Source organism: Meleagris gallopavo, chromosome 8 (genome assembly GCF_000146605.3).
Source record: "Meleagris gallopavo isolate NT-WF06-2002-E0010 breed Aviagen turkey brand Nicholas breeding stock chromosome 8, Turkey_5.1, whole genome shotgun sequence".
NCBI lineage: Eukaryota > Metazoa > Chordata > Aves > Galliformes > Phasianidae > Meleagris > Meleagris gallopavo.
This window is the reverse complement of record NC_015018.2, coordinates 21,113,009-21,133,895: the sequence shown is the minus strand read 5'-3', so window position 1 is coordinate 21,133,895 and position 20,887 is coordinate 21,113,009. Positions and strand designations below refer to the sequence as shown.

The 20,887-nt window shown below is 33.6% G+C and overlaps 1 protein-coding gene across 1 annotated transcript in view; it reads left to right on the top strand.

The window, feature by feature from the left end:
• LOC100543833 (adhesion G protein-coupled receptor A3) overlaps nucleotides 1-20,887 on the top strand; it is a 214,922-nt gene that overhangs the window by 83,772 nt on the left and 110,263 nt on the right. Inside the window, exons 8-11 of the mRNA XM_031554586.1 lie at nucleotides 1,245-1,458; nucleotides 13,560-13,724; nucleotides 16,760-16,958; nucleotides 18,323-18,472. Coding sequence (XP_031410446.1) covers nucleotides 1,245-1,458; nucleotides 13,560-13,724; nucleotides 16,760-16,958; nucleotides 18,323-18,472 — 728 coding nt within the window. The remainder of the gene's footprint in view (nucleotides 1-1,244; nucleotides 1,459-13,559; nucleotides 13,725-16,759; nucleotides 16,959-18,322; nucleotides 18,473-20,887) is intronic.

The window sequence follows — 20,887 nt, the reverse complement described above, 5'->3', positions numbered from 1 at the left end:
TAGAATTTTTACATGATGATAACAGAGTATCAGAGGGGATAATTTTCCTATTTAAAGAGTCTATATCAGAAGAAGAGAAGATATGGTTTTCCTTTATTCCTTATTATCCTATGAATCATGATCTCCCGCTCTCCCTTTAGATGTGGACTGTCTGTTTCAATACCTTTCCTAGAATGATCCTTTTCAATGATCTGCTGTCAATTTAAAGAAATCATGTTATCGAACAAAGCATAGAAAATATTTTACAGAAACAGATTCCTTCAAAATCTAGTAATAAATAGTGAAAGGAAGAAATACCATTTCATTATTAAGGGATGTAGCCTTCAATTCCTGCTTAGACTGTGAAGCTAATAGATTTCCAGTAGTCTCAGAAATGTATATACCTTCCAAACTTAAAACGCTCTTTAATTTTTTTGTAATTGACCTTACAAATTTGGGTACGTGATGATAGCAGTTGTTTTTCATAAGACTCTGAGTAGAATAAGAATATACAGTATTCTGAGAGAGTATTTTTGGGGGAAAGACAGGAGAAAGAAAGTTCAGGAAAAAAAGGTGATGAAACGTACTGCACTATCAAATAGTAAAATAGAGATTTAGATAAATATTTAATCTTGAATAAACATCTAGAGCATGAAGATGACTTGCGGAAGAGGCAGAAGGAAGAAGGGACAATGAAATAAGAAATAATGGTTGAACTTGAGAGCAAAGTTTACTATCTCTTATTAGCCTTATCAGTATCCAAATACCAGGCACATGAGATAGTTTAGGCTCTCTGGAGTGGCTGAATTTTTCAGTGGCAATTTCATCCTCTGATAGTGAAGTGTCTTGTAAATGTTAATTGTGCCTGAATTGATAGGTGTATTTTTTTATTTTTTTTTAATCAGAAGACTGATTTTTGTCTGTATAGCTCTGCAGTAAACATTTTGGTTTGAGCAAAAGGTGAGACTGGAGGATCTCAAGATATTGTTTCCAATCTCAACCGTTAACTATTCTGTAAATACATTCTGTAGACAATCTAGTAATCCTGTAATCACTGCTCTCATGTTAATAAAAGATTTGATTCCTAGGATTGACATCATCATCAGAGTTAAGTGGATAGTATGTGAGCATATATTTTTATCTTAGTATTTTAATAACAAGATCTAGAAAGCTAGAATTTTATGCAATTAGTCCACTTTATTCATAAGAGGAAAAAATAATTTTGAGAGTTTTTTTCTCTTTACATTTTTTGGCTTTCTCTGCAGCTGGACCTCTGGAGCTTCCTCTTTTTGAGCTGATCCCCTCACAAAGACAAGTGGTTTTTCATGGAGACCGCTTACCCTTTCAGTGTACTGCAACCTACGTTGACAAAACTACCCAAGTACATTGGTACCATGCTGGTCGACTTATTGAAACAGATGAAGAGAGTGGTATATTTGTGGAGGACAGCATCATTCATGACTGTTGTTTAATTACACGGTAATGTATAAACATCTCTTGTAATATTCAGACTCGTTGACAAGGTGAACAGAGGCTAGAAATAAGCCTCATTAAAACTTACATCAAAAGATGTTTTGTTTGTAGTAAATCAATTGTGCTTGAATCTTAACACACACACACATAGATCTTTCTTGGTTATGAGTGGATGTGTTTGCAAATTGAATTTCTTGTATGTAAGTATCCAGATTTGAGCAAATGCGGGTTTGAGATAAGAACAGAATTTCTTACGCAGTAAGAAATGTTGAAAAATAAGTATATCATGATAACTTCAGTAGCATACTGACCCACAGATTGAATCGTGGTCCATTTGTGAAGAATTAATAATTTAAAAGACTTGGATTATTTTTGTAGGTGCCAGTATATCAGATACTGTATTCATTTAGCTAGTAACCTCATTTTTGATTCTTATTAAAATTTTTCTCATATTCAGTGACTTACTATCTTTGAGCCTCTCTGTCCTTGAGAGACAGAAATGCATAATCTACAGAAAACTTTGCTGATGTGAAAAATAGAAGTGAAATGAAGTAGGATAGGCTTCCTTAAAAAGAAGTACCAACTAATATAATGTTATTTGTCAATAGCCATATTGTTCAAATTTTGCTTTGGTCTTCCCTTTTAAATCTTATTAAGGTACTATGCATCTTTATATTTTTGGTTTTCATTATAGAGTCTGGGCTTGTCACTAAAAACTGCTGAACTGTCACAGACATCCTTTTGTTTTTTGCCAGTTTCCATCATTGATCAAAAAAGTCAGATTCTGTATATGAGGTGGAATGAAAGTAGTTATGCTAATTAGCTCTGGATCATCATTAACTTCTTTTCACTCAGTTACTCTCTATTAATATGATTGACCTGAAATGCTTCTGAACTATCAAATGAAAGTTACAAAGGGAGTCAAATTAATTCCTCTTCACTGGGATCTTCCAGTTTTACTGACTTTAATTTTGTCTGCTCACTGGGTATTTGACCCCTTTTGGAGTGGATCAAGAGACACGTATCTGACCTACTCTAACAACTACTGCTTTTTTTTTTAATATTGATGTGTAGGACTGTAGTGGATAACGAAAAAGATTTTCAGACCAATTTGTATGGTAATGCCAGCTGCATGAGCTATTATATAACTGGCAAGTAACTTAAAGTATGTTCCTTTTATATCTGCAATATCACAATTAATAGACATACTGCTAATCACCTCAACTGAATTTTATTTTGCATTGTATAAGTGATTTGTAGAGAGTATATTGATATATTGTAGAAAATGTCTCAAAACGTGTAAGATTTTTCAAAATTGATATCCCCTTAATAAGTTAAGTTTAGAAGTTGCTTGACTGAATATTACTTTATATTGGTTAATTTTTGTCAGACTATGAAGTAGAAATCCTTGTCCACCATAGCAATGTTTTAAAAGAATTACTGATCTGTTACCTACATCGTTTAGTGTGCTATTAAATAGATGAATTCAGATCATGTTGCAGTATACACTGGGGCCAAGCATTCTGAATAAATATCTTCAAGATACATCATAGCATTTGCTGTTATATACTGGAAAATTGGACTCCACCAAGCTATGTGATACACACTGTCAAAATGAGGCAAACTATTTTTGGAATAAAACTCAGAACCTTTAAACAATTATTTTTATTGCATATTTGTTTGAGCTGTATGTTTCACTTCACACTACAGTAGGGCATCAATGCTGCCTTTGTTATGCAGCATAATCCTTATCCAATAACAGTAATAGTACTTAAAAAAAAACACGGTTCTGCTTTGATCAAGGAACTGATCAGTATTAATTGGTGCAGGCATGAGAGACTGTACTTTTGGAAAGTAACTTTCAGAAAATATACTATTTTGAACTCAGTGATTTTATTTGTATAAATTATAGATTATGTGTTGCCTCTTCAAGTTGAAAATGAGAAAACTTGGTTCAAGTTAGGACTGTAAAAACTCTGCTGAGCATTTCTTAATTTTACTCTTATCTTCATGACTGTCCATAGTATAACTGTTTATATTGTTACATGCAATTACACACTGTTTTGTGACGATTCTTAAAGCCATCAGTCCTAGATTAATTCACAGTTGTATGATACACTGTGAAACACCAGGAAGACAATGCCTTCCTGAGGTTATCGTATGTTAAGTATAACATTTGGAGTGAAAATAGAGGTAATTTAAAATCGTCTCTTACAGTCTCTTATTTTCTTTCCTATACATACTCTTTACAGCAAATATTGCAAACATTCGCTTTCTGGCTTTTCTGTGATTATGCTAAAAGATAGGCTTTGGCTTGTACTGCTTAGCAACTTAAAGATTTCTGAAGGTAGTGTTGAGCACAGAGGTGTAGTCTTGTTCCAAAAGCTGCTTATTCAAACATTTTTTTTTAGTGGTTATTTTATTAGGTAGTTCCAGATATTTCTGGACATGGATTTACAATACAAATATCATGCTAAGCTCTTCTGTTTTATTAACTGGTGCAGTAGAAGGATAAAATATCCAATGTGTGGTTTTTTTCCTCCTATGTTAAAGCAGAGTAAAACAAAATAAATGTTTTTGTTACAATAATTAAACTAAAGTTTTGAACTGTATTCCGGACTGTGACATTTTTCTTGGCAAAGAGTATTCTCTCATAGGAGATCTTGAGGAGGTATTTTCAATTCTGCTGCTAGCTCACATTTACCATTTCTTGCCAATGATAATAATATTTGATTTTACTCATGTTTAATTTTCTGACATTATGCCTGTGTAAAAATGCCATAGTCATACATGAAAATGTAAATGTGATATGGAACTAATTTTCTATCAGCTGTGAATGGGTCTATTTGAAACTGTGACTTGTGTTTGCATGAAGATGTCTTAATTTCTTATGGGTGGAATATTAGATTATGAATATGATGACAGTAAGGGGCAATAAAACTATCCACATCCCAGAAACCACACAGAAGAGGCTCCCAGCAGCACTATATCTTTCCCTACTGTTTCTCCTTTCTGCCAGGAGAGACGGAAAGGTAGTTATTAAAATATTAAACTAAAAAAAGAATGTATTTTAGCATTATGAACCAGACAACTTCATAGTATTGAAAGACTTTGATTTTTGAGAGTAGCTTAATCACCCCATAGTCTGTAGTGACTATCCTAATGTCTCTTTAATCCTATTTTGTAAATACTTTTGCTAAATGTTTAACAGTACTTATATCTCTGACAGCTGTAATGGTTGCTCTGGGGCCATTACAGTTCACACTGTCTCTTTCTGAAAACGTTAAACTTTGTAGAAAGTTAAGAACCCATAAAAAAGAGTGTTATAATCAAAGAAAGTAACATGCTCTTAACTGAACGTAGGGCAGCAGGTGCTGGTGTCAGTAAGTTTTTTGTGTATCATTTTGCATTATGGTATATAGATAGATTTGCTGTTGGAAATTCATACTATTAGGTCTCAGCTGTTATCCCCCACAAAAATTATTGTATCTTAAAAAGTGTCCTATTTCAGTCTTTCAAACATGACTGCTAAATGTAGTCCTTAATAATAGTAATGAAAAGGAAGTAAGCTTAAGAGTCTGGCTTTGCTTTACTTTGTTTTTTTTAAGCATACAGTGATTCCTTATATTTGCACAGCAGTCTGCAGCCAAAGTGGGATGGTCGAAAGTAAGTAGTGAATGTTGAGATAAGACAATATGGAACTACAGCTGATCCTTTAGATGTAACAAGGATAGGGGCATCAGTAAGAACATTTGTTTTAAAGTTAATACATAACATGCATATACTCATTTCAGAAAGGTGCTTTTTAGCATACATAATTATTTGGAAATCTCCAAAACTTCCACCTGCAAAAAAAATTGTGATAGCAGAGAAGAACCTCAAATAACTGTCCTCTTTTATGGTAATAAACAAGAAACTAGGAGAAAAATTAAAAGGAATGCAGTATTATTTTTTGTAATCTGAAGGGTCTACTAAATCCGATGAATAATTTCTTAAATGTTTGAAGTTATTAGAATAGCTGTTAGTAAGGGATTTGTAATTGGACTGAGACAGTTTCTCTAACAGAATAAGGTCAGTTTAAGATGTGGTTAGTGAAAGAAATGAATTTCAGTACAAATTGATGCTGAAGTAGATAAGTGGCATTTTGACAAGTTTGTTTTGCAGGCAAGTAAACTGTATAAGAACAGAACACTTTCAGAAATTCTTTGCTTATATTTTGTGGAAAGAATCCAGATGACCTTTGAACTCTTAACACTTTGTGGCAAGGATACGCTTGATAGAGATGTTAAGCAAGTGGCAGTGGTTTGGAAGAACATGCAGACTGCAAATGGTATGTTGATGATGAACCAATTGCTAGGCTGGTTGCAGAACTGATAGTTCAAATGTATACCAAGTTGTGGCAAGATATTGGAGCTTCACTTCATAAGACATGAAAAAAAGTGTTAGAACAGATGAAAAGAATGCTGTTTGAGTGCTTTGTGTTCTGTTGTCATAAGAATTTGGAGATGTATGAGCAGCTGAAGGTCACACTGAGACACCAGGGGAGATGAGCAGGAATCATTTAGTACTGATACTTAGTGCACCTAACTGAACTCTATTTGACCCTTTGCTGTCAAGTAGTTAGGAAAAAATGAAGCAAAATAACATAAATCAATATTTCTGTATTGTTTTGTGATTACTTTAAAATCTGTGGTTAACAGTCTACAGCTTCAGGCACGGCAGGCAGCTAAGGATTAGCAACAGATGCACCTTCACCAGAAAAGTTCTTGTATTTCAGACAGAAAGATGATATTCAAAATTATTGCAGAATACTATGAAAAACACATTTGATTGTCAGGATTCAAGGTATTTTCCATGCAAATTAGTATTCAAGTTAGGCTTTTCCTCTAAATGCTTTTAATTATTTGAATAAAACCCAATGACATTTTTACTAATCAGTTTGGGGAATAATGTAAAATACAAACTGTGAGAAAATACATCAATACTATGAAAAACAAAAGCAACAACCATTATATCCTCTACCGTTAGAGGAACAGACACATGAGTATTGTGCTGTACCATGAAAATTCAAGGGTTTTTCTGGGAAACTGCTTATTCAAACATGCAAGGGAAATAGTTATTTTCATCAGAAATGTGTTAGTAATTTTTGTATGATAGAATTAAAAAGATATAGAAAAGTTCTAAATACTTCATGCTTTTTAGATCCACAATTCTAATATTTTATTTTCACAACTGTAGAAAATGAAAATAAATAAAAGGATGGAGTCCTTGAAAATTTTTAATGTTTTTATTTATTTATTTATTTTACTGTTGAGAACAGGCTAAGAAGGTGCCTTGCACCAAATTTACACTTCTTGTTTCCATTCTGTTTCTTTCTTGCAACTGTGTAAGGTCCCATCTAACCATACCACTCAAATAAAGCTTTAAGTTCAATGTTAAGAACAAAAATGTGAACTTCCCCCAAGGAGGAAAGTAATGCAGCTTTGCTTAGCTTTTTAGGGCCAGTATGATTTTGATACAGCCCTTCAAACAGCTTCAACTGTGTACCTGAGGAGATGCTACACTACAGCAGGTTTAGAGTGAACACTCCAAAACGTATTTTTTTTAATTACTACTCCTATCAATGCTGATATAATTATATGCTTTCTTGCAGCCCAGGCAATTGTTTATAACCCCGTGCATCAGCTGTGTTTTTAAGAGCAATTCTGACTTATTTACAGAGCCTGATGTACTCTTCCTTTCAAGTCACTCTCAATACTGGCGAAGCAAACAGTTTTAAATATCAAAATGAAAAAGTGAACTACATTTTATTGTTCGTTTGACCTATTTTTATATTTTGTATTTTTGTAGTTTTGCATTTTGACCCATTCAAATTAGAGAATGTCTTAGGATGTGTTCCTTATGGACTTCCACAAAGTTGGTTTTCTTTGTTTTTGTTTTTCTTTACTCCATTAGCATGCTGGAATTTCATGAAAATAGGTCCCAGTCCCTCTCTTCTTCCACTGTATAGATTAAAAGAACCTCATTTTAATTGTCTGTAGTATACTGCTTGAGTGTCTCATGGACATCACAGAATAACACTGTTGGAGATGCATTCTATGCTGGAGGAATAACTGAGACAGTTCTTGAAGTTCTTGTGCAGGAATCTGCTGCATATTGCCTCCTTTAGTTCTCAAATTCTTTCAGCTCAGCAAATAAAGCAGTATCATAGCCCCAGTATGCAGTGGCTTAATCACATTAAGTATTCTTTAGAAAAAAAAATCTATAATTGTAACATCACCATTGTCACGGGAGAGTGGAAAATTTTGTCAAAGTTGTGTGCATTTAACAAATACATTCATATTGCAGAATTAATGTACTTTTTGTTTTCTTCTGCGTTTTTTCTTTTGGTTGCTCCCAGTGGCACGTAATCAGGTAATCAAGACTTGTCATAAGTAGGTTAACACTTATGAATCATCTGCAAAATATTTTGTTTAAAAAGCTTTTTATGCAATTCTGACTATTGGACTGATTGTTGTAGTGTTATTTTTGTCTAGGAACCTACGCTAGTGTACAGATCACAGGAGTTATGCTAATGAAATAAATCTTTCTCTGGATCTCACGTTGCAGTGAACAGACTACTTAAGGGCAAATGAAAGGCATGTGGCAGGTGTAGCAGTACTTCCTCAGAAAGCTGGAGTTGCATTATCTTGCAGGCAAGTGGTGTGCTGTTACAACAATATTAATAACAGTAAATACACTTGAGCAGCCCCAAACCTTTCATGAATTGATAGTCAACTGATTCATGTTGGACTTCAAATAAGTCCAGGACAAGGAGTACGTTTGTCACATAGCTTCACAGCACTATGCCTGTTGTCTGAAGATCTCTCCAGCAAGAGAAAGCTTTGAGAGTACTACAGATGTTGAAATCTCCTTTTTCTTTTCCCCACTTTACTTTCTCCACTAGCTGGTGTGGCACATACTAACTCCAGAGCTGTGGACATGTGAACATAAATACTCCTGTTTGCACACCTTTCAGTGCATCCAAATAGCTTATAGGCTCTCTCTGCCTGGCAAGCTCAATGAGAGAGGAAAATATCATAAAACATACCCAGCCTATTGGGGTACCTGGTAGAGATATTTAGAACAGCAGATTCCTGACACTGTTTCTGAAGATGTTACTGTATATTCATTTAGTATTACTTCTACGACTTTTTCTCTCAATTTTAAGAATTTTATTTACATTTAATTTGAGCAAAATAAAGGAAAAATGATATGGTTTACTGACATTTAGTAAAATGTCTTCTATTTCAAAAATAGATATTTCTGATATTTCTTTTTTTTCTTCCCTGACAATATGTTATCATTATAATTAGTACTTCTTTCCACAAGTATTTCTGAAGAGATATCCAGCTAAAATACTAGTGCAAACAAATTAGCTGATAGATAAGTTATGGTTAACTATAGCACGCTGTATTCATTGGGTAGCTACTGATGGTGTTAAAAAGTTTTGCTTTGCTTTGCTCTTGTATTCAATCAGAAGAAAGAGAAAATCATTAATTTCCTGTGCATATGACAAATTGATGACACCTAAAAATACTCGAATACCAGTTTTAAATCTCTTTATCTCTTTTCACTGCACTGTTACATGGACACAAAGTTATACTAACGGCCATCAGGCTTCTTAAGCTGTTTCTTTCATGGGTAAATAAGTAATTTTGTCAGGAGATCGGACAAGCAATTTAAGTTCAGTTAAAGTGCCTAGATTTACACATTCTCTCTTCAATTTCCATGTTTTAACCTTGTATCCCCTGTGAAAGGCTTTATTCCAAGCTGCAATGTTCTCCGGAGATCAACAGATTTTTAAAATTCTATGTATTAATAATTGAAGATAGTATGGGTAGGATGCTGGTTATGCAGGCCTTCTGCCTGAACTGTAAGGAAGCATTCCTTCTTATCTGTCTAAAGGATGCTATCTGTGTTTTAGTAATTGATTTTTATTTTTCACCTAGAAGAGCAGTTGATTCTTACCCAGCCTTAAAGGAAATTCTCAGGCTTTGAAACCTTTCCTGTGGAAAACAAGTCTAAGATACTGTTTCCTGACATGCAAATAAGTGCTGGGAAGTACAGTAAATGTCACAAAGGTATTACTTCAGGACATGGTTGAGTAACTTTGCATAATGAGTCCTACTTCTGATTGTCTAATTAGTTATGCACAGCTGTAGCAATGCAATGCTATGCTTCAAATAGAAATCTTTTGTCATAATTTACTTGATTACATGTGTATCGCTGCTGTATTAAGGTTCCTCTCTTTGTAATGACCAATGCCACAGGCTTCAAATGAATATTAAAAGATTTTTTTAAATGCGATTGTATCAGCTCTACATGTGAATTAATCTCTCAATACATCAGTTACCTTATCGCATTTGAAAAAGGGATCCTAACATGACCAAAATTTCCCACTTCAAAGGATAAATATTGGTCTTGTCTTCCTTTCAAGTATTCTTTGGCTTACTGAGAAAGCCACAATAACTTCCAAACAAAATTTGAGATAAGCTTGCTAGTCATCCTTTTGTTCTTATCAAGTAGAAATAGTCATCTTCTGTTTGCCTTGATTCCATCTATGAATGGCTTTGTTTATTTCTTGGTTGGTCATAAATTTCCACAAAAGTATCAACTGTCACACTCTGAGGAGTGCCCATGAGTATGATAGCTAACGTAGATGGAATAGGAATTCTTTCTGATGCTTACTTCGTAGTTAGTAAAGCTGCATAGTAAATGCAAAATCAAAGTTATCCCATTTCATTTCTGGCCTGACATAAAAATTATTGGCATATATAAGACAGGAAAATCAAGAAAAGTAAGCTACATCTAAGGGTACTCTTCTTTCTTAATTTTGTTGTGCTCCTATCAAGCTCTTTAAACAGAGTCCTGCAATGCTCTGAAGTGACAGGAGTGAAAATATTCTCAAGTGACATTGCCTTTTGTCAAGACTTGTTGCCACCACCGAGAAAGATCAGAAATGACTTTCTTCTGAGAGTAAGAAAACCTAGGGGTGTTAATGTAATAGTGCTAAGACTTACAACACACAATCACTTACCAAAAACTTTATGAAGAGCTTTAAAATATTGCACAGGCCAGCCCTTCTCTTTTGGTGTGCAAAGACTATGAAGTTGCCAAAATTACAGGTGGAAAATATGTTAAAGATATGAAGTTGAGTGCTGTTTTTGAGAATTAAAACTACGTTTTTTTTTAAATCAAGTCTCCTAGTATCTCCTATCATACAGATATGGGAGTAAGATCAATTTATCATTTGTCATATCCAGATGGTAAGTAAATGAACAGTTTCACCATTGAGCTTGCTATCCAAGTTATTTCTAGAGGAATATAAATGAATGCATCACTTACAGTGGCCATATGGCAATTCAGGAGATAAGTTCATGTTCTGGTCATTATACATCTTCTCCTATATCACATAAACCTTTTCTGGCTTATTTTGGTGCAACATCTGAAGTAAAAGCCATAGACGATTAAGTGTGAGTTTGAGGATTTACTCATCGTTTTAGGGAATTTGAACCAGAGTTCAACTATAGTGTTTGTAGCAGAGCAAAAAATGATGTGTCTGTAAATATTTGTCCGCGGAACATGGAAACATAATCTAATTAATTGTCAGGAGATCTGTTTTAGTGAGAGATAAATTTGCATTGTAACACCTTTCAAAATTAAAAGAAAAAAAAAAGGAAAATGTACTCCTTTTTTTCATATTGATTATATATTACCTATAAAACTGGTAACATGTTCTAGTACTCATTTAGTTTCTATCTCTACCATCTACTTAAAATCAACCTGGTTTTTAGTTTTAGAATATTTGTGGTATCAACAATGGCTACAGAATTTTATGAGGAAATATATCAAAAGATGAGTACATCCATCATACATTCTATTCAGAAGAAGTCTCTGGGTCTTGATGCTACAGGTGAATTTTTATGCTGCCTATTTTTTAATTGATAAAGGAAACAAGTATGGATAATTGTTTTTGTAAGCTTTAGGAACATATTTTTTCTCAGCCGTCTATAAAGATGATGCGAGATTTTTGGGACATATGAAACAGAACACTTAATTTGAATATATTTATCAACTTTTTAATTTCACATAACTCTTTCAATTTGACTGTGGAAAGATGTGTTAATAGGCAGCTAGGAGCCTGCTGCTATTGGCCTTTCTCATCTGACACTTTTTACAAGATCGATTGCTTCTGTTGATATGAAAAAATATCAGTTGCTCTGTAGGAGAATGGCTAGTAATGTGTTGTTTTTTTTTTTTTCCTATATCCTCTGCATTAAAAAAACACACTAGAATTCATTGTAAAAATGAAATTGGAAGTTCCAAGCTACTTGGAGCTCAGACCCCTAGTAAAACGAACAGCGTGAAATTTTAAGAGTTCCTGTTTAATGATAATGTGACAGAACTTCCGGAGAATTGTAGAAGATGTCTGAAGCAATTTAGTTTAAATCAAAAGCTATTTACCACAGGTTGTTTGTTTTCTGGAGAGCAAGATAACAGTCCTGTAGCAAGTACTTGAGAAAATCATCCTTCATTATATGCATCTTTCAAAGGGAGAATTACATAAGCAGCTGTCTAATCACTTCCTACCTTGATTGTGATTTATTTACTTACATACCTGCAGAAGATTTGAGCCTTTTTTGTAGCAAAATCGATGAGTGCATATGTAATATAAAAAGTTTTAAACTGAAAAAGGGTGACATTTAAAAGACAAAAATTTTAAAAAAGTGTAATTTTTCTCTGCATATATATCCAAATGTCAGATTCTTTATGAAAGTACCAAAGGCCCCAACAAGAAATTTTTGATTTTTTTTCTTAATATATAGTTTTGAAATCACTCTTTAATAACTTCTGAATTCTGTTCTTCTGTTTTTATAATGTCTCTCTACCTCTTCTGACTGTACTCCATTTCTTCCCACATAATTTCTAATTGTCTGAACCACACGACATATTCAGAATTCAGCCATTTGTGTAAGTAAGTAAGCATTTCAGATAATTACTACCTTTTTCCTCTCGGGCTACTTTCAGAAGCTCTGCATTCTTTATAACTGTAGTAAAATTTATTTCTAGGCCAATAACAGATTTAAGAGCTAATGTTTTACTTTATTAAATGTACTAATTAGCATTATTTTTGTCTAGAGTTATAGTAATTGGATAAAATGTTTCACTGCTGAAATTATTTGAAAAACTAAACTTTTATTGACTTCGTCTGGGCCTACATCCATTAAAAGAGTGAAATCTAATTTCATCTAAAATATATAGAAAATCCTAACAAAAACAGTTCTAGGCAATTTTAAATGTTACTGAAATTATTTCTTCTAACTATACATGGAATATTTAGCTTGGGCAGCTAAACACTGGCATAGTGCTGCACTGTACAATGTTCATATTGTAAGAGAAGCTGTTAAGTGTCTCTATATTTAACTTGTCTATCATTTTAATTATGCAGAGCTTATTCAACCTTCATTTATTGATAATAATATCTTGTGTTTTGGAGAGAACAGTGTGAAAGAAGTTCATGAGTAGTACAGTGCTAAAAAAAAAACAAAAATAACCAACATCTGTCTTATCTCATATTGCATTTGTCAGGAAAGTGATATACAGCTTCCAAAGTCAATGGCTATTCTAGAAAACTTGTCCCAAGCTGCCACAGGAAAACAGATTCTGGTTTTGAACTGCCAGAGGAGCTCCAATGACAGCTGAAGGGAAGCATTCTCTGTGGATTGGTTGTGTTGTCAACTTGAAATGTATTTCTGACTTTCAAGTACTTGGTTATGAAACAAAAACAATATTTTATAATATTTGGGGAAAGGAGAGTGAGGACTGATGCATAACTGTTCTTTTGCGATGACTTTTGTGTTACAGCCTCTCGTGACTTAAATTGTCTATCAAATTGTTGATGCTAAAATTTTAATATAAATCACATATTGTCTATATAATAACATAGAGCAAAACCCATGTTTATATTTTCATAGAAAATGTCTGAAGAAGAGTTAATGTCAGGAAATCAATAACTCAATCTATATATTTAAGTGTATTCAATAATTAATCTTTTCTTTTTACAGTGAACTTATCCTGTCTAGCATTGATATTAATGCATCTGGAGATTGGGAGTGTCTAGTCAACAATTCCTATGGAAATAGCACTAAGCACGTAGAAATTGTGGTACTGGAAATGGCTGCACCCTACTGCCCTGCAGAAAGAGTTATTAACAACAAGGGAGATTTCAGGTATGAATTCCTGGTTTTAGGTGTGTTGATATAGATATGGGCAATATCCGTGTTTATATGATGCTTCAGAATCAGGTGCAAACATGTCACTTATTTTTCTTGTCATTGTCATGGAATAGAGTAGGAAGGAAGAGCGCTATGTGATTATTATGGGAAATGACAGGTAGTGTTTGAAGAGCGGCAGTGGTTTGTAAAAGTCTGAGAATCCTTCTAATTCATCAGTGCAAGCTTACAGAAAATTTCAGAAGGTGTAGGACCTTCACAGCTAAATGGATGAGGGTTAATAATTTCTGAATTATGGAATATAATAACACTAAATTAATGCATTAGAAGTTTAAATCTTCAGTACTTTCTTAGTCTATTCCAGTTCTGCTACTTTTGTTCACATGAGATTAGAGGTAATAAATAAAAAAACAACTGTTAAAAAAAAACTGCTAAAAACAATCAGAATAGTATGAACTACTTGGTAAAACAAATAGATCATTAGAGGTGAACCTAAGGACACATGCAATTCTACCATTATATAACATGATTAAAAAGCACATCCATCCTGCTATCTGAATGTTATCATCTGCACAGTATTGTTAACTAAATGCAGTTTTTGTTTCATCTTAGTTTTACCACCATATGTTAGTGGGGTTTGTTTTTGTTTTTAACCCCCCCCTTTCCCCCCCATACTGTAGAATTTAGCATTGTTTTCAATTGGTTCTAAAATACTTCAGTGATATGCATAAAGCTCTTAAACAAAATATTATTACTTACTTGGCAATAACACTGATGTATGATGGCATTCCCATTGAGAAATCAGGAATGTAATTTGTTACCGTGTGAATTATAAGAATTCAACCTGAATAGTTAATTAATGGAAAAGAAGCTAAGAGAGGAAGCTTCTCTTAAACACTAGAACTTTCTACACATACTTCTGACTTGAATACCTCTCTTCAATTTTAATACTTCAAATTAGGTTTTTTGTAAAAATATATACATTCTATTAGATAATACATTCTGAATATTTTTGATGATATCTTTATAAAGTACAAGTTCTTTCCATACAGTTACATTCTTTTTTTTAATAAATATATAAATCCTACAGACTCCGCAGACTAACATCAGGAGCATTTTTGTCATTTTATATAAATCAAAAGAATAGAAGTGCCCTTTCCCTATTGATCACTTTTCCAGAAGTCTATATACATTTATTTTTAAGATGTATATTTAAGGGGTGCTGAGTCCATGAATTCCTTTGGCATTTGAGAGGAAGAAATTTAGAATTATAGAGAATTTATCAGTTTCAAACCTAGCATGAGTACTTGAAACTATTCCAAAAGTTTATCCTCAGACATGCAGCTATCTCACCAGTAATTTTTCTTAGAAATGTCTTTGAAGTTTTCATAACATAGCAAGTATGTAAGTAAAAAGAGTTGTAGCACAAAAGCAAAGCTGGAAAGAACAGTTCTTTTATTGAGGAAAAAATGAAAAAATCTTCAGCAATTTTGGAAGCATCGTTCTTTCAGTTCACCAGCCTAGGTGGTACTTATAATTGCACAACTGCCGTCAGAATTAGGCACAATGTGAGTCACATTGAACTGGCTTTAAGTATTCAGAATTTTTCTCTATGGTGGCGAAATTTTGTTGATATTTTGTTTTATAGCTCACTATAAGATAATTCTGAAATGCAAAGGTATGTAATGTAATGTTACAATTTCTAATCATAAAGACCAGATTCTGCCACCTGCGTTAAGTCTGTGTGCTTTAGTTTCAGAATAATCTTTTCAGTTTTACTTTTGAGGTAGGGTGTCACTATGTGGCCCAATTGTATTAATGCTGATATTTCACTAAAATAATATTTCAGTTGAGGGGCAAGAGCAGCATATAGTAATACTATACATGGATTTTTTTTGTGATGATCCTTTCATGTTTCATTTTGCTTCAAATGATTATACATCACATGAATTTCTCCAGTGACAGTTAGCTATGGTACATAAAAATACTTCTCTTCTTACCTTTCCATTTTGAGACTAAGAAAACATACAAACCTAGCCTCAAACCTGTCACTATATTATGTAACGGTGTCAAAATGGATCTGTGTCTTTTAAGTAACAGGAACTAATATACATGTATGGCAAAGGTTGATTATCAAGGTGTGTGTCATTGGCAGGCAGAATTTATTTTTTATGATTGGTTGGGTTTCAGTCATTACATCAGTGCAATTAAAGTTAAAAGGACATCCTTTCCAGACATGCTGACTTGATGGCACACTTACAGTTTTGTCTGATTTTTCCACATTACCTGATCTTGCTACAGCCATACTAGCCTGAAAATCGTCATGGATTTTTATTCAAAGGAACAGATTGCAGTTGTGTGGTTAAAGAGAATGCAGCAGATATACAAAACTTTAGCATTCCAAAGTAGGCCCCCTGAAGTAAATAGAACAATTCTGGCTCTTCTTGACTATTTCTTTTAAAAAACAATTTTGCCATCATAGTAGATAAATCGCATATACTAAATAATTAATTTTTGTGATCTAGCTCCTTCTTCCTCCACATGACGTATCCCTCTGCTCAGACTGTATCTATTGGCTTCTGATATATCCAGCAATTTTTGCTTCTCTAAGCATTGGGGCAGAAAGGGCTATGTAGCTTTAGGTCAAAATGAAAAGTACAAAAGTGTCATCTTTATTTTGAGCCTTTACCTTTTGCAACATTTAGTAATATTGTTTTCTTCTTGATGAGTTTCTGCTGTGCCTTACACAATCTTCATAGGTGAAAGTAGGGAAAATTCCATTCATTTCTTTTTCTTTAACACTGAACATCTTCCTAGAATTAATGTAGAATTAATGTGTGACTAGCCAGACTCAAGCCTGTGTAATTTCAAGATTTTCATGGAAACAAAGTAATCCATTATAGGACACAATAAGGTAAAATTTAAACAGCCATCTTTTTCCCTCATATATCATGCATACTGTTGCTATATTGTCAGTTGCCTTTAAATAAGAAGTTTTAAATTTTAATTTTTTGCTTCCCTGCTGTTCACAGATGGCCCAAAACTTTGGCTGGAATCACTGCTTATCATCCTTGTCTTCAGTATTCATTTAACTCCATTGCCTTTCACAATGGTGTAGAAGAGTCTAAGGCATGGCGTAAATGTAATCGAACTGGACGCTGGGATGAAGAAAACTATTCTGAATGTCCTTATTCACAAGAAATAACTCAAGTTCTTCATGCTTTCAGTCAGGTAATGCTGAAATCCGTAGCTTCTTTTCTGTAGTACTGATTTTATGGGATAGCATGCAAGAAAATATTTGTTCAGCCACAAGTATGGGACAGTTGGGCTTTGAATAAAATGTTGCCCTTTTATTTATTTATTTTTTTTCTTGCAGTGGTTTTGGTAATTGATGGTGTGGTAGCAACATGCAGCGCACAGTATCTATTGTCTTTAATATTTTTCTTTTTCTGGGTGTCTGGAGTCTAGATGGCCATTAATAATGTTAGCAGGGTCATCTCTGCTTCAATACAGTTCCTTATTTACCTACCCCTCATGCATTTTTACCAGAAAGACATTAATTTCTCTTGAAGTTCTATATCAGGGTTTTGCTGACTGAAGTTTGTTTTCCCACTGCTGTTGTAATATATTTGAGAGCTGCAGAAATGAGACCAAAATGTCTTCCTGATACTTTCCAGGGCAAAAACAAATAAACAAAAAGACCAACCAACCAACCAATAAAAAAAAATAAACAAACAAAAAAAACTCCAAAACAGTATTCAGTGGTTTCTTATGGATAAGTAAAAGAGAGGTTGAGATTAAGCATAAGGGTAAAAATGAAAAAAGAGCATAACAGTGAACCGTGAACAGCATGAAGAATGGTACTGATCTGTAACTACTATACGAACTTTTACCACTTTCAGCTTGCTTGATGGTTTCTTCCTAATTAATAGCACTAGATGCTAGATTGCTTTAAAGTTTATGCCTATGTTAATACTTACTATGCAAAGAGATCCAATGAAATTACATGATAGTAATTCTGTGTGGAAGAAGGGTCATCTCTAGACTCCAGTAATCCCACCTGCTCAAAGCAAGGTAAGCTACAAGGTTAAGTCAGGTTTCTCAGGGCTTTAACCTCTTAGATTTTTAAAACCTCTGAGGATAGCTGCACAATGTTCAAATACCTGACTATTACCCTCACCATAGAAAAGGTTTTCCTCTTATTCTGTCCAAACTTCTCTTCTTTCAGCATAGTACCATTGTCTTCTTTCTTTCCACCATACTCCACTGTATACATGAACACTGACTGGCATCACTGTTCTTGTCAGCGATGCAAAAACAAGGACAATTTTTAGGCTGATAAAGTATTTTGAGGCCTGTTTGTTCCAGCCTAGAAAAGTTAGACATGCAAAAATTTTCAGTATTTGTTGACATGTGGTGGAGTCTGGAGATGACAGTAATTAAATCTGAGACTTAAGATGAAATATTTTACTATGTGTATATTTCTAACAAGTGAAATAGTAGAAAGCATTATACAAATGGATGGGATCTCTAGTTTTTAGCAAAGAAAAAAGCCAGCAGATTCATCATACCAAGCAATTCTCATGTATTTTCAGATGCACATCAATTTGACGACTGTACTTGAATTTTCCCGCCAACTGACGGCCTACACAAGAGGTGCTTCCCACTTTGCGGATAAAATGGATGTAATATATTTGGCTTATATAATGGAAAAGTTAATTGTCTTCGTGGATGAAGTTGAAGATGTAAGATATCTTCTGTACGCTGAAAGTATCACGTAGAAGTGAAGCCTTCACATATGGCCCTGTTCTTAATGTATGCAGGCACACACTGAAGCTTCTAAAACTGCTTGCCTGCTATTCAGCCACAAACATTCCACATATGCTGCTGTGTCTTTCTTTATGTCAGACATCTGAGCCATCTCATCTGACTGACATTATTCCTTGTGCTAAGGAATAAAAATTGCGTTTCAATAAGACATGTCCTTAATTTTCTTTTTCATTTTTATTTTTGCCATAACTAACATTTAGAATGAACTCGAGGTTCAAACTGGCCACTTTTTTGCTTTCAGTTAGAAGTTCCTTGTCCTTTTATTTTCTCCATTTCATCAGGAGATTTTAACTGAGTTTTGAAAGCATGTAGCAGTTTATAGGAAGAGAAGAAAACGTGGCTTTTAAGTACAAATTTCCACATGAACTTTTAGCATAATGTATCCCATTTTCACAGGGAAATCTAACAAGAGTTGTGCAAATCCTATGGGAAAAATAGTTTTTTACAGAGAGCAGCAATGTTCACCATAGTATTCACTGTTAATTTTCAGAGTGACTGCTTTCATAAGATTTCATAACTTGTAATTTTTGTACACATGATAGCTATCATTAAAACATATGTTTGGTTTGGCAAAATTCATTCCATTCTTACTCTGGGGATTGTAACAGTTAACATTTAGTATCAATTTGAGAAAGCCTCCAATTTCAATTTTGTCATGATATGCTAGACCTAAGTAGTATTATTAAGGGCTCTCTAAGAATTGTGTTTCAAAGCTACAACTATGAAAGCCTCTTCATTCAAAATCCTTGCTGGGGGGAAAAAAAAATCCAAAAAGAAATATTTGAATGTATCCATAAAGCCTCTTTATTTTTCTTGTACAAGCAATTGATGCATTATGCATTAAAACTGAGCATTATCTCTGATCTCTTAGTTGATTTGTTCCATCTTTAAAAAATAGGTTTCAGTTTCTGGTTTTTGCTACTGAAACATCTCCATTTCTGCCACTTATTTCTACATCACTTATTTTGTAATCTCTTGTTTTCATAATTTAGAACACTGTCTTCATTTGGCTGTTTCATTCTTTTATTTTGATTTTTCTTTTTTTTGTGTGTGTGATTTTCAAAATGACTTTAAACATCTGTGCCAGAGGAGGTGACCCATTGTTGCTGAAACGTACCACTTACTGCCTCACAGTGCTCATATCCACTGTTTGGTCTCCATAAATGTCCAGCAGGCTTTGATAAATGTCAGTGGGTGCCATTTTTTCCACAAGAAGGAATTCAGTGACATACCTTTGCTTCATACACACTCCATATCAGTCACCATTTTGTCAAACTGCTCTTCTGCTGCCATCCATCACACAGCAACAAAATGTGATGGAATATTGGTAGAAAGGTTCAACCTGTAATACCATAGCACCAACATCTGCCACTGATATTGTGGACCAACATAATAAAATAGGAGGCATTACTTTTGGAGCAGCCTTTGTTCATTTTTATAAAAGTTAGTGGTACTTTGACTCATCTTGGATTCATCTCTCAAAGCATCAACTGCTTTAAGGACAATTACCAGGAATATGTACATATATTAGCTCAAAACTTTGTATTTTTAGTGTCATGCCTTTATTCTTCAATGATACATTTAATTATAATATAAACTAATACATCTTCTTATTTCTGACCTTTTTTATATTTATAGCCAATTGTTCTGCCCTTAGTTAATTACTGCTTGCCTTATTGGTGCATAGTTTAATCTTATTGCATAAATCAGTCTTTAAAGGTGTTTTATTATTATTAATTGTATCAATAACTATTTGTCACATTGTCACATCCATCTAGAATTACATAGTAATTACATGCTCAAAAATACATTAAATATTTCAGGAATAGTTGCATATAATGTCTGATTATTTCTCTCTTTTGCAATGCATATGAAATCTATTTTTTTATTGGAAATACAGAGAAAAATTTCATAGCTTGTCTTTCCTTAAACATTTTTCTCCATTGCTGAATTTCTTTCTACATTTCACTGAATTGTCTGTGTATTTGCATTATTTTTCTGTTCCTATCAGTTTGACATCTTAGCCCCTTAAGGTTTTTTTTTTTAAGTAGTGTTTCTCTCTTGATCATTTTTTCTGTATTCAGGTGATACCCTTGTGTACCTTTGGCAAGTCTTTGTTTCTTAGAAAATCAAAAACCTTCAAAAATAACGGTAAACTTATTTTTGAAATCTTACCAAATATGTTTTAAAATTTTAGGAAGGAAATATTTTAATTTTTAATTGAAAGCACCACCAAAAATACTCACAGTGAAGGTTATTCTTTCTAAATTGAGGAAGCTAATTAGATTTTGAAACACACAGAATTCCATTAATTGCCCAATGAGAGACTC